At 38.9% G+C, this 11,475-nt stretch overlaps 1 protein-coding gene across 2 annotated transcripts; it reads right to left on the minus strand.

The window, feature by feature from the left end:
• Positions 1-416: 416 nt before the first annotated feature.
• On the minus strand, positions 417-11,355 carry ropn1l (rhophilin associated tail protein 1-like). Of its 2 annotated transcripts, none has more exons than XM_022201205.2 (6): positions 11,236-11,355; positions 8,321-8,453; positions 7,436-7,559; positions 6,520-6,681; positions 5,667-5,842; positions 417-1,307 (listed from the first exon to the last, which is right to left on the minus strand). In XM_022201205.2, exons 2-6 carry the CDS (start codon positions 8,449-8,451, stop codon positions 1,208-1,210), a joined length of 693 nt encoding a protein of 230 aa, XP_022056897.1. In that variant the 5' UTR covers positions 8,452-8,453; positions 11,236-11,355; the 3' UTR covers positions 417-1,207. The 2 variants fall into 2 exon arrangements, with proteins under 2 accessions (XP_022056897.1, XP_051796627.1); XM_051940667.1 differs by lacking the exon at positions 417-1,307 and adding an exon at positions 1,314-4,802.
• Between the last annotated feature and the right edge of the window lie 120 nt (positions 11,356-11,475).

Raw genomic sequence — 11,475 nt, forward strand, 5'->3', positions numbered from 1 at the left:
TGAACTGTTAGGTTTGCGTATGTGTGTGCGCTGAAGTGAAAATGTGCCCAAAATCAAGTATTTATGTCAAGGTTTTTAACAGGGCTGTTTGTGTAGTAGGATTTGCATGGAAATGTTGTTTTTCCTCTTCATGGCATAAGCCTAATGTGCTGATTATTAATTGCTTCATTAGAAACTCTTGATATTATTGCTTAATCAGTTAATGAGGCCGGGAGAGACAGCACTGTCTATTCAGAAGCTAAGGACAGCACTCAAAAGCAGGGCTAGAGAAAGCTTTTGTTGCCTGTTGAATAGGAGAAGTTCAACAGTCCACAAGTGGTAATTAACTAATTTTAATCAGCCAGCAATAGCCCTTAATTAAGTTCTTTTTGTTATGTGTGTTCATGTGTGTAAAAACAACTCCCAAGTACAGCCTGGACAAATCAGCTTCATTTATTGCTAGCATGTTCCACAATTGCTGCCACACCAAAGACATAATCAGTATGATAAATAGACACAAGAACGCGACACAGAATTAAACAGTCTATACCATTAAACAAATGTGTCCTTTGCAAAGCAGTTAAGTAGGACAGCATAGAGTAGCACCACAAGGTGAAACTTGAAGTCCTCTTGCAGGAGGATTCCTGATTATCACACAGTTACTCACAGTCATGTGCATAATGTCGCTGTAAAAATGAGACAGAGCACTAAAGTCAAAGCAGAGGTGGTTTATAAGCTGCTCCACTAATAATAAGGATACTTGGCTCAAAGAAATCCAGGGAAGCGGTGGAATTAGTGAAAAAGGCCTACACTTCTCTCTTGAAATACAAAAAGTAATTACACGTGTTTTTAAAGGGGTTCGGGTCTCAATAATTAATTTCACATCTGCTCATGTGTGTCACAGTGGGGATTACAAGATCATTGTTCCATTAAGAAGATAATGAGGCTTAAAGAGAGAAATGCTTTGGGGGTGTTTGCTTGATTGACAGATGATGTTATCCCACCTGGGTGAGTGTTAAAAACAAATCTGGGCTTAAGAAAAGTCGTTTCGATTTTTATAGGCTATGATTCTAGCATATATCGATAGTGTTGTTGGCATTTCCAGCTGATTCTCTTTTTTAGTCACACCTACATGCACATGCTTCACCAGCACAACTTTCAGGGTGTGGCTCTGCTTTCAGTGGTGTATGTACAGCTTTAGTTTTATGAATTCTGTCTCTCTTATTTCCTATTCAGCTCTGGCAACAATGGATGAAGCACGAGGAGTTGAGTTCATGTCGTCTCTGTGGATAAAGTCCAGAGGCTTTATCATCCCATGCTGGAGCTCCCTGGAACATGTGTATGGTAAATATGTTAGGCGTCCATGACATACATTTCAGTCACACACATAAGACTAAACAGCTGATGCACATGTCCCAGTTATCATCATGACTTACATAATCATGGTATGTTGATGGATATTTTTTCCAATGTAGACTGTCACTAAAACAGCCCGATAACAATTTCTAGACTGACTAAAACCTACTGATAAATCTTTAAAACCCAGCAATGCTCTGAACAAAGTAGAGGACAGCTCTACTGAGAACAGGAATACAGCACACAGAATGATAAAATATCCATGTTCTACAACTCTAGAATACACCATGAATCATATTTTCCCTTTTTCTTACCCTGAAATCTGTTACACAACAGTTACACAGAGGCATGCACAAAAGGGAGCCTTTGTGCATGCTCTCTCTTCTCCTGTCTCTTTCTCACTGTTCTGCAACATTCGTCGTGTCCCTGGAGATGTGATGTTATGAGCAAAGCGTGAAGAAACAGTAGAGCCTGTACAACAAGGTCCACCCTGGAGCTGAGATTCCTAAAGTACTGACATCTTTGCAATGATGTCATGTTTTCTCGATGTTCCAAAATCCTGAAACAATGGGGCAAACGGCATTGGAGCCGTAGGTGTAACCGCTGTACTTAAAAGATGCAACTAAAAATAAGCTGTTGCATAGAAATTGAAGGACGTGCCTAAAAATACTCAGTGAAGAACATGCAAAGAGTGGAAAGTTTCACTAGGAAGCAGCTGTTACTTCAGGAAACACAGGAACACATCTCCCGGTTTTGACCACAAGGTCCATTCTAAGTGAAACATGAATACAAAGTACAATTTTCTTTCCTAGAATAGTCAACCAGGAGCGATGTGACCTGACATAACAGTCATTTCTCGATAGCACAAGTGCAAGTTGTGTCTCAAAGCATTCACACTTTCCATTGCTTCAGTGGTTTTAGTTTTAGATAACAGAAACCTAGTATTTCTTTCTGAGTCAACAGAGTGTTGCTTTTAGTATTTTGCTACTTTGAGATGGGATTTTTAAATCTATGCTTGAAGGAAGCTGTGCAGAAGTCAAAAGGAGTGAGAACCTCCAGTTTATTTTTCTGAAATTCTAGCATTTTAATACACACTGTAGGCACAGTTCAAGAAAACTGCCCACTGTCTCCGTCTCAGTCAGCAACAAAAATGTGATTAAAAGCATCAACACAATAAAATTCCCCAGTTACTGTACTTAGCTACAGTTTTGAGATACTTGTACTTTACATGAGTATTTCTAATTTATGCTACTTTATTTCCACTCTGTTACATTTCTATTTTATTTTCTACTCCACTACATTTATCTGACGATGAAGATTTAACACACTGGATAACATAATAAGCTTTTAAAACGCAACACATTGTTAAAAATTAAACCAGTGAATTCCAACCAAATGTCTGGCTTTTGACATCTCACAAAAAGCAGTGTGTAGTTTGGTCACATTTCAGTTGTCTGAATTGTAAGCCGCTCTACCAAATACTGATTTTTCCCGCTTAGCGTCTCTCTAAGTTTCATTTTAATAAATGTTCAAATGATCCAAGATCTGATTAAAAAACAAAAGATTAGAGAAAAAGTCCCAAAATTGAAAACAGGCTGGTCTAGCAGAAGTTTGTTTTTTCTTTTTTCCTCTCCCATTAATCATCTGATGAACCCTCAGATTTGTCTGTCCCTGTTAATGAAACTGGATATACGGTTGTTAAAACTCGTTCCACCAGCAGCAGTTGCAATAGTAGCATGCTGCTAACACAAAGATGCTAGACCATAAATAATAATATCTTGACATATATAATAATATAGCAGTCAGAGGGACCAAACTAGTAATACTTTTATTATACTATGCTGTTAATACTTACATAATTTCACTTTAATGGGATTTTATTTCTAATGCAGTACTTTTACACTGCTGGATTGGTACTTTTTTTAAATTTAATTATCGAAACACTTCTTACCCGAGTACAAGGTTGCCAGCTGAAGACTCTTACAACTTGCTTACAGTTGGGATGAATGCACACACTGTTACAGTTACAGTTTTGTGAACACAATCTCAGAATGATGTTTTATTTGATAAAAACTAATAATGCAATTAGTAAATTATATAAAGCACAACTCATCTCTGTTTTAGCATTGTCCTGAAAAGAGTATGTTCATCACAATCAGAATTTTCCAAAAAGAAAAGCAGATTGTAACAAAAGGTGGGCTATTTTTGACATACACTTTGACTCAGTTCTAGTGTAAGTTCGATAGAAAGATCACTGATTTATAAGCTCTGACAAAATTCCTTCTCTGCTGGGTCATACGGGTGGAGAGCCTGCAGTTATCAGGTTATCAGAGATTCTATCTGTCCTCCAATCCCCTTTGACTTGGCCACAGCTGCAATCCTGCAAGGGGTAAGCTTTAGTATGTTTGTATGTGTGTGTGCGTGTGTGCGTGTGTGCGTGTGTGCGCGTGTGCGCGTGTGTGCGTGTGTGTGTGTATCCTCCACCCTTTAAAACCTACTGCCAACTGTGCCTGCGATGTGAATTCCCACTGATCCTGTTTCCTGTCGAGCCTGATGAAAAACTATCAAAATGACACAACAGATTTGTGCGTGTGTGCGTGTTTGTGTGTGTAAGACAGAGAGAGAGAAAAAACATAGTTAAAAAACAGAAGATGCTCATATTATGCTTGTGTGAACAGCTTTTTCCTTCACACTGACACATGAAATGGTGTCTTAATAACATGTCTGAATATATATATGTCTGTGCTGAAGTTCAGAGCAACTCTGCATGTGAGATTTAAACATGAATGTGTGTGTGTGCGTGTGTATGGCGCCGTATGTGATTTTTTTTTAGCTTTCTGACTAGAGTAATAAACCTGTCTCTGTGTGCATTTGCACTTGCCCATTTACATTATTGCACGGGGGGGCTGAACAAAACAGAAGTCTCTATGGCAAGCAGAAAATCACGCTCTTGTGCCCTCGGTGCTTATCTCCTTACAGCTCCTCTTTTTCATCTGCTGGGAAAAATGAATACACCAGCAGAGAGGCCAAATGTGGTGAGGCTGCAAGCTGATAGGTGGTGTGCATGATAAATGAACTTTGGCTTGCCCAGACATAAGAGAATGGGAAATAAAAAAGCATTCACACACCCTACCTGACAGTTTGTATGAGGCAGCTTTGTGCTTCTCCTGCTGCTCATTAAAAGATTCCAACCAGACTCGAAATAGCAGCTCCGTTCAGCTGGACAATGACAAATAATAGGCCACTGTGCCTGATGCTAACAATTACTGGGACCAATTTTATAGTTATGAAACAACAGCTGTGCTTGAAGGAGCATTACTGGGCACATTTATTAATTGAACACTATCATTTTGTTACTTCTACATCTTCCTTCCTTCCTTCCTTCTTTCATTGCTTTCTGTCTCTCCTTCCATTACTTCCTGCTGATGTAGAAGTTGGAAACCTGAATCATGCCGTTCTGCTTGTCGCTGTCGGGCAGAGAAACCAATGCTTGAGTGCAACAGCTCTACTCAGCAGCAAAAGGATTTTCACAACTGTGAATATCACAATCTTACAACATCATCTGAGGCTAGGGGGACCTGGCTTAGCTCTTAAACTGTCTGTGCTTCTTAGCCAGCTGACACTGAGTGGCAGAAATGCTGGGCCAAAAACAGCTAAAGAAGTGTTCATTACATCAAGAGTCATCACTGCAGGAAACATATTGAGAGTGTTCCTTGAGCTTGAAGTAGTTTTGAATGTGTTTTTCTTACATTTTCATTCCTATGTAAACTTTTGAAATGTAGTTCAAGTTAACAGCTTTAATGCACATGTTCAGCAACTCTGCATGCACTGGATGTAATCATATAATATGCTGAAACCCTGACATCAAACTCTGTAGGTGACCTATTAGCTGCAACCAGTGTTAAAATAAATCAGGAAAATTTGAGAGGAATGGAATAAAATCTAGATGTAGTTAAAAATAAATAAATAAAAGGCAACTGCGCTAAGAGTTTTTTAAGGTCCCTTGAGTTCAAACAAGCCCACTCACCTCTGTGTTAGCACTTGCAGATATTTTATGACCTTGAGGAGTGAAAAAATGACTAAAATAAAGTCTTTTAATGAGATCTGACTGAGGCCGGAATCAATGGGAGGTGATTCAAATTCAAAGGTGGAAAGTAATTACGCTCTTTGGAAAAATTTAAAGAAAAAATGTAAAAACTGGCTAGCATATCTGTTGCTGGTGTATCTAAAATAGCTTCATATTCCACTACTACAGCTGCTGTGATAGCGTTTATATATCTGAGATCCATGCACATATTCACACACTCGCACACACAAAAATGAAAACCTACACTTGTGGCTGTAGACTGCGGAGGAAGCTGTCAATGTGGTCCTGTGACATGTCCCCCTCCACCTGAGCCAGGTAAGTGTACAATTTGGTAAAGGTATCGAACGGGATCCTCGCAGCACTGCCTTCCTCGTCCTCCGTCAGAATCTCACAGGCAGATTTCAGAGTACCCATCAAGGTCTGAGAAAGTGTATTTCGAGACACATGAGAATCAGTCTGAGGAATTTTAAAGCAAAAAATAACAAAAAAGAGACACAAAAAACACAAAAGCATGCAATGAAGGACATCCCCACCCCATATGAACATTACAAAACTCTACAGATACATTTACAAGCACATATGCCAGCTAAAGATAGCAAAAAAACTGCCCAGCCCAGCTAGAACAAGACTGCCCTCATGTGGTTAAAGTGGTCGACTGCCTCATACACAGCAGCATCCGATCCAAAACTACTGACACTGAGCACATAGTGATGTTAATGCTTAGCTGCATTTGCTTTTGCAGACACTAAGTCATCTCCTGTAAAGTTCTCGATGCTTAAAAAAACATCTCTTTGATCTGTCTACTGCTCTATCTGCATCTTTAAAGCAAAATCATTGGCTTAGCAGCTCGACAAAGATTCCCATCATCTAAAAAGGATTTATCCTGTCATTCTCTGCGGAGCGCCAGGATTCCGATGGAGAAGTCTGGATCATGGATGTCTGGATCTTGTCTCTAGGAGGCTAGAGTGTGAGATGAACAAACACTGGGCTGTTTGAGGATCTCCAGCTGTGCATGGTCTCACAGTAGGTTTTAATGCTCAAACGGAGCAGAATAAAGTGGCATTAGCATTTATATCTGGCCTTATGTAACATCTCACCCCTGCTAGAGCACTGCAGCCCAGGGCAAAAAACTCCATCCAGTCGATATCTGAGCCAAAGCTGCCCAATGACAGCAGGGTCTTCAGCTGATCCATGGGTAGACACAGACCCTTCCATTTCTCCGCAAGTTCCTCCTTGCTGCAAATTTTCTTGGGGGCCAGCTGTCATTAGGTGAGGAAAGTAGGAGAAAGAACCAGATGACTGTATAAAATCATGACAAATTATTCTGTATTATCTGATTAAATAAACAGGAGTCTTGAGGCTGGAGGGTCTCACAGCTGTTTATGCCTTCTTTTACTTATGGTAAACCCTTACATATAAGTTTATTGCCACTCCAAGCTGGTATATTTGCTCTCAACATTAATACTAATGTATATTTGTGGCCATAAAGTTGATGCACTTTTCTTAGATTGCTTTCACATTTTCTAATGTAGTCACAATTTAAAATGTTGCGAAATTTTAAATACCCATGACAGATAAAGAGTGGCGTTTTTGCAAGGTTAGGACTGCATCTTAAGTGTTGGCCTTTAAGGAATTACGAGTTATTCTGTTCTTTTAATGAATCCACACCAAGATGCCAGTAAATGCCCCAGGTGAGATAAAATAGGTTTGCAATAATATGCAACTTTAATGATCCACATGGGGTCACAGCACCATTGCAATATGCAGAAACACACAGAAATAATAAGAGTAAGCAAAGACTGGATATTAAACTCAATGCAATTAATACTTATGCTCAGGAGAGCACATAAGGTAATCAATTACAGAATGTGGCCTGTACAGGAAATGCAAATTCAAAACAGTAAATCACATTGGAAAATTATGCAATACAGTTAATGCATTCCGTTTCTTTTACCAGCAGCACTATGAAGAAAATGATTAAGTGATAAATTCTGTGGGTTTATGAGAGAGCACCTGTTTGTGGAGAGTCTTCAGCAGACCTGGAGTCAGCCCAGTGTCTGTCTTCTGGGTGGCAACATTCATCTCCAGCCTGTCCTTGACAGGTAGACACTCTCCTTTAGACAGCGCATTGAAGTATCTGGGAGAGGACACATTCACATTATTAGCACACATATATTATTAAACACCGTGCTTAGCTTTACCCTGCTTGTTATTCATCTCGCCTGGATCCCAAACCTGCCGTTCCAACAATGTGATAAAAGGAGACCATGTAAAATGAGTCATAAATTGGGTTTAGTCCAGTTTAATGACTTCTCATGAGTACTGTCAGCTGGATAAATCACCCCCAAAGTCAATCATCATAAGTTGTGGATTTGTTTGTGAAAAGTTTCCCAGTCATACTGTCGCTTATCTTCCTAGTTAAATTATGTTTTGTAATAAATTCAGAGGCAGTGTGACTTTCAGGATCTCTGAGAGGCAACAGAGCCTGGTGTTACTTTAATAGCATATAAACATCTTAAACCCAGGAGACACTTGAATTGTTTTTTTGTTTTTTTGCTTGACTCATTTTATTGTTTACTGAGGATAAGCCAGCACTTGATGGTAAAAAAAATACCGGAATATTTCAATTTCATCCAGCACTTTAACTGTGTTTTTTCTTTGTTGAGGAAAGTCTGATAGTTTAACCGCCGTGGTAACACAGAAGCCCCTGGGATCTAATTACAGCCAATCAATGCAAAGATGAGACATGTGCAGGTGAGAAGGGCCTGCCTTTTAATACAGTGATGTTGCCTGGAGACACTGTGGGCTCTGTTTATGCTATAGTTTGACAGAATAAGACTGGAATAAAACACAACCACATGTCTACCCAAACCACTGTTGACACAGATTAAAACTTACGCCGCAGACCACAGCAGCACATCCTTGGGCTGTGTTCGGATGGCTGCCTTGGTGAAGTTTTTGAGGATGTCTGGCAGCTCAGGAGGGATGTTGATTTGCTGGGCACAATAGAATGTCTCTGGAACAACCATGGCTGCAATATGAACATTGCAAATATAGTCCAATTAGAGGATGAAATGCAATAAAAAGGAGTTCCAAGAGGAAATAAAAATGTGACAGCTCCCTGACTGCTAAAATGTCCTCACACTGACAACAATAAAGAAAAAAAATCATTAACATAAAATTTAATTCTGGTTCCTGAGACCTAATTTAGCAGCCTGATGTTACTGTCTCACCATGGAAGCTGGAGAGGAATATGGAGACCATGAAAGCAACATGGTTCAAAACGGAAAGATCAGAAAGCTGCAGGTACATTTTCTGGTAGCAAGCTGTTCCTGAATGTTAAAAGGAGTCATGGGGAGAAGATCCTATTCATACAGCAATAGATATGGATGCTATCAGAAATTTTACAGAATGAGAGATAGACAAATAAAGGAAAAGGCCGACAATGTTAATGCCAGTGACTCTGGTGTTAACCACCTGAAATTTTGAGGGTAGAAGAAACAAATAAAGAAATAAATTTAAAGACACCTTGTTAGGTATAAGTTTAGGGCAAAGCTGTAAACTGGAGTGACATGCAAAGATCTAACTAAGCCCTGACTATACCTGTTGCTAAAGTGAGCTCATCTGTTTTATACCTCAGATATACTCTGGTTGAGTCCAATTAATACCTTTCTTTGTTTTTTGTTTTTCACACCTTGATGATGCAACCTTTTCCACGACAATCACTTAAATGCCCTTAGAAAGTAGTCAAGTATAAACTATAACAAACATGAGCTGAAAAAATATATATTACTGGATTTGTACAAATAACTTAGTCCTGCTGCCAGCAAGTTTTCTTAGCATCATGACTGACAATAATCTGACATTTTCATCTCAAACTCAATACCTCCCAAATACAGCGTCAAAACGGACAAGTTTCTAACTAAATGAAAACATGATTTGCCACATGATCATCGAATAACTTTCCACATATGCTGACTTTTGCCTTAGTTTAATTAATGTACTTTGGTGTGGATTTACCCTGAAAAGTAAAGCCATTTGTACTGTCACAAGGCATAATGTTATGCTCACAAAGATCCCATTTTGAAAAAGCTGAATATTCTGTCAATGCAGTTTGACAAGATTTTAAGATACTCAAAAATTGGTCTATTTGTGGGTACAAACTCAGCATTATCTCATTAAACTGTGAACATATTTTCATTTTTCCATTTTGTAAGTCTATTTTATGTGAAACAGCAACACAGACTACAGCATCATATTGTCATATTGCCTTTAGCCTTGATGTGATTAACTCAATTATTGCTCAAAATAAAGTGATTGTAAATAATATTCTTAATTTTTTTTAAAAAAACCTTAAATTAGAAAGAAGTTGGACATTGAATCCAAAGTTATTGATGAAAAACACACTCCCGTTAAAAAGTATTCAGACCCCAAATAGGTTTTTCCTCCATCTCATTGTTTTTTAATATTGAAATATGCTCAATTTAATTTGGATTTTTGGAGAAAATGTTTAAAAAAAACATTCTTTCATCTTCAACTGAAATTAGATTTCCACAAAGGAATACCAATTAATTAAAAATATAAAATAAGAGATTGCATAGATTGCATAAATATTCAGGCACAGGTGCAGCAAACTGGTGTTAGAGGTTAGTCAGTTAGTGAAATGTGGATCATCTGAGTGCAGTGAATGTCTCTCAGGTGACTGTAGTATAAAGACACCTGTATCTGGAAGGTCCAGTCATTAGTGAATCAGTCCTCCTGAATATACACCATGATCAGGCATAATATTATGGCCACTGGCAGCTGAAGTGTATAACACTGATTATCTCTTCATCATGGCAACAGTTTGTGGATTGGACATATTTTTGCAGCAAGCGAACAGGCTGTCCCCTGTGAACACATGGAACCAGGATGCACTCTGGGAAGAAAGCAAGCTGGTGGAGGCAGAGTGGTGCTTTGGGCAATGTTCTGCTAAGAAACCTTGGGTCCTGTCATCCATGTGGATGTTACTTTGACACGTACCATCGACCCAAGTATTGTTGCAGACCATATACGCACTTTCATGGAAACAGTATTCTCTAATGGCTGTGGCCTCTTTCAGCAGGATAATGCGCCGTGCCACAAAGCAAGAATTATTCAAGAATGGCTTGAGGAGCACAACAACAAGTTTGAGGTGTTTACTTGGCCTCCAAATTCCCCAGATCTCAATCCAGTCGAGCATCTGTGTGGGATGTGCTGGACAAACAAGTCCGATCCATAGAGGTCCCACCTCACAACTTACAGGACTTTAACAGGACTTAAAGAATCTGCTGCTAACATCTTGGTGAGGCCAGATACTACAGCACACTTTCAGGGTCTAGTGGAGTCCATGCCTCCATGGGTCAGGCCTGTTTTGGCAGCAAAAAGGGGAACCACAACAGTATTATGCAGGTGGTCATAATGTTATGCATGATCAGTGTAAGTACACATTGAAGACGGAGAAAACTCTTCAAATGTATACTCAGACAGATTTATTACATTCTGTATAAAGTATAGTGAGTCAAGAAATGGATACAGGAAAATCTTCTACAGCTATAATATGGGAGAGCAATTCAGGTGAAAGAGTAATTCATTTTAATAAATAACGTCTTCTCATGGATTCCTATGTTACGCTAATTTATATATATGCAGCGCTAAATACAATTAGAAACTTAGCGTTTCCTAATATTAAGAAGTTGTTGTTTAGTCTGCTCACGGCCCAACTTCGATGCGCATTAATAGACTAAAAATAATAACAGTAATAAATAGTAATAAGGAGAAGAATAAAAACTTACCTGTAATAATGAATGAAAAGGTTGTTCGCTTAAATTTAAGTCAATTTATGCTTCGCTCCGAACGTTTGTGCTGTAGCGTTCGTCGCATAGCAACGGAGGTCTTCTTCTTCTGCTGCTGCTCTTTTGGACCATGCAGTGCATTATTGCCCCCTCTGGTTAAGAGAATGGACCAAGTACACTATTTTTAACCGTGTTTCCAGAATAAAGTAAGAGCTAGTTCTTGTTAATTTCCACTTATTC

This window comes from Acanthochromis polyacanthus, chromosome 20, assembly GCF_021347895.1.
Source record: "Acanthochromis polyacanthus isolate Apoly-LR-REF ecotype Palm Island chromosome 20, KAUST_Apoly_ChrSc, whole genome shotgun sequence".
Lineage (NCBI taxonomy): Eukaryota > Metazoa > Chordata > Actinopteri > Pomacentridae > Acanthochromis > Acanthochromis polyacanthus.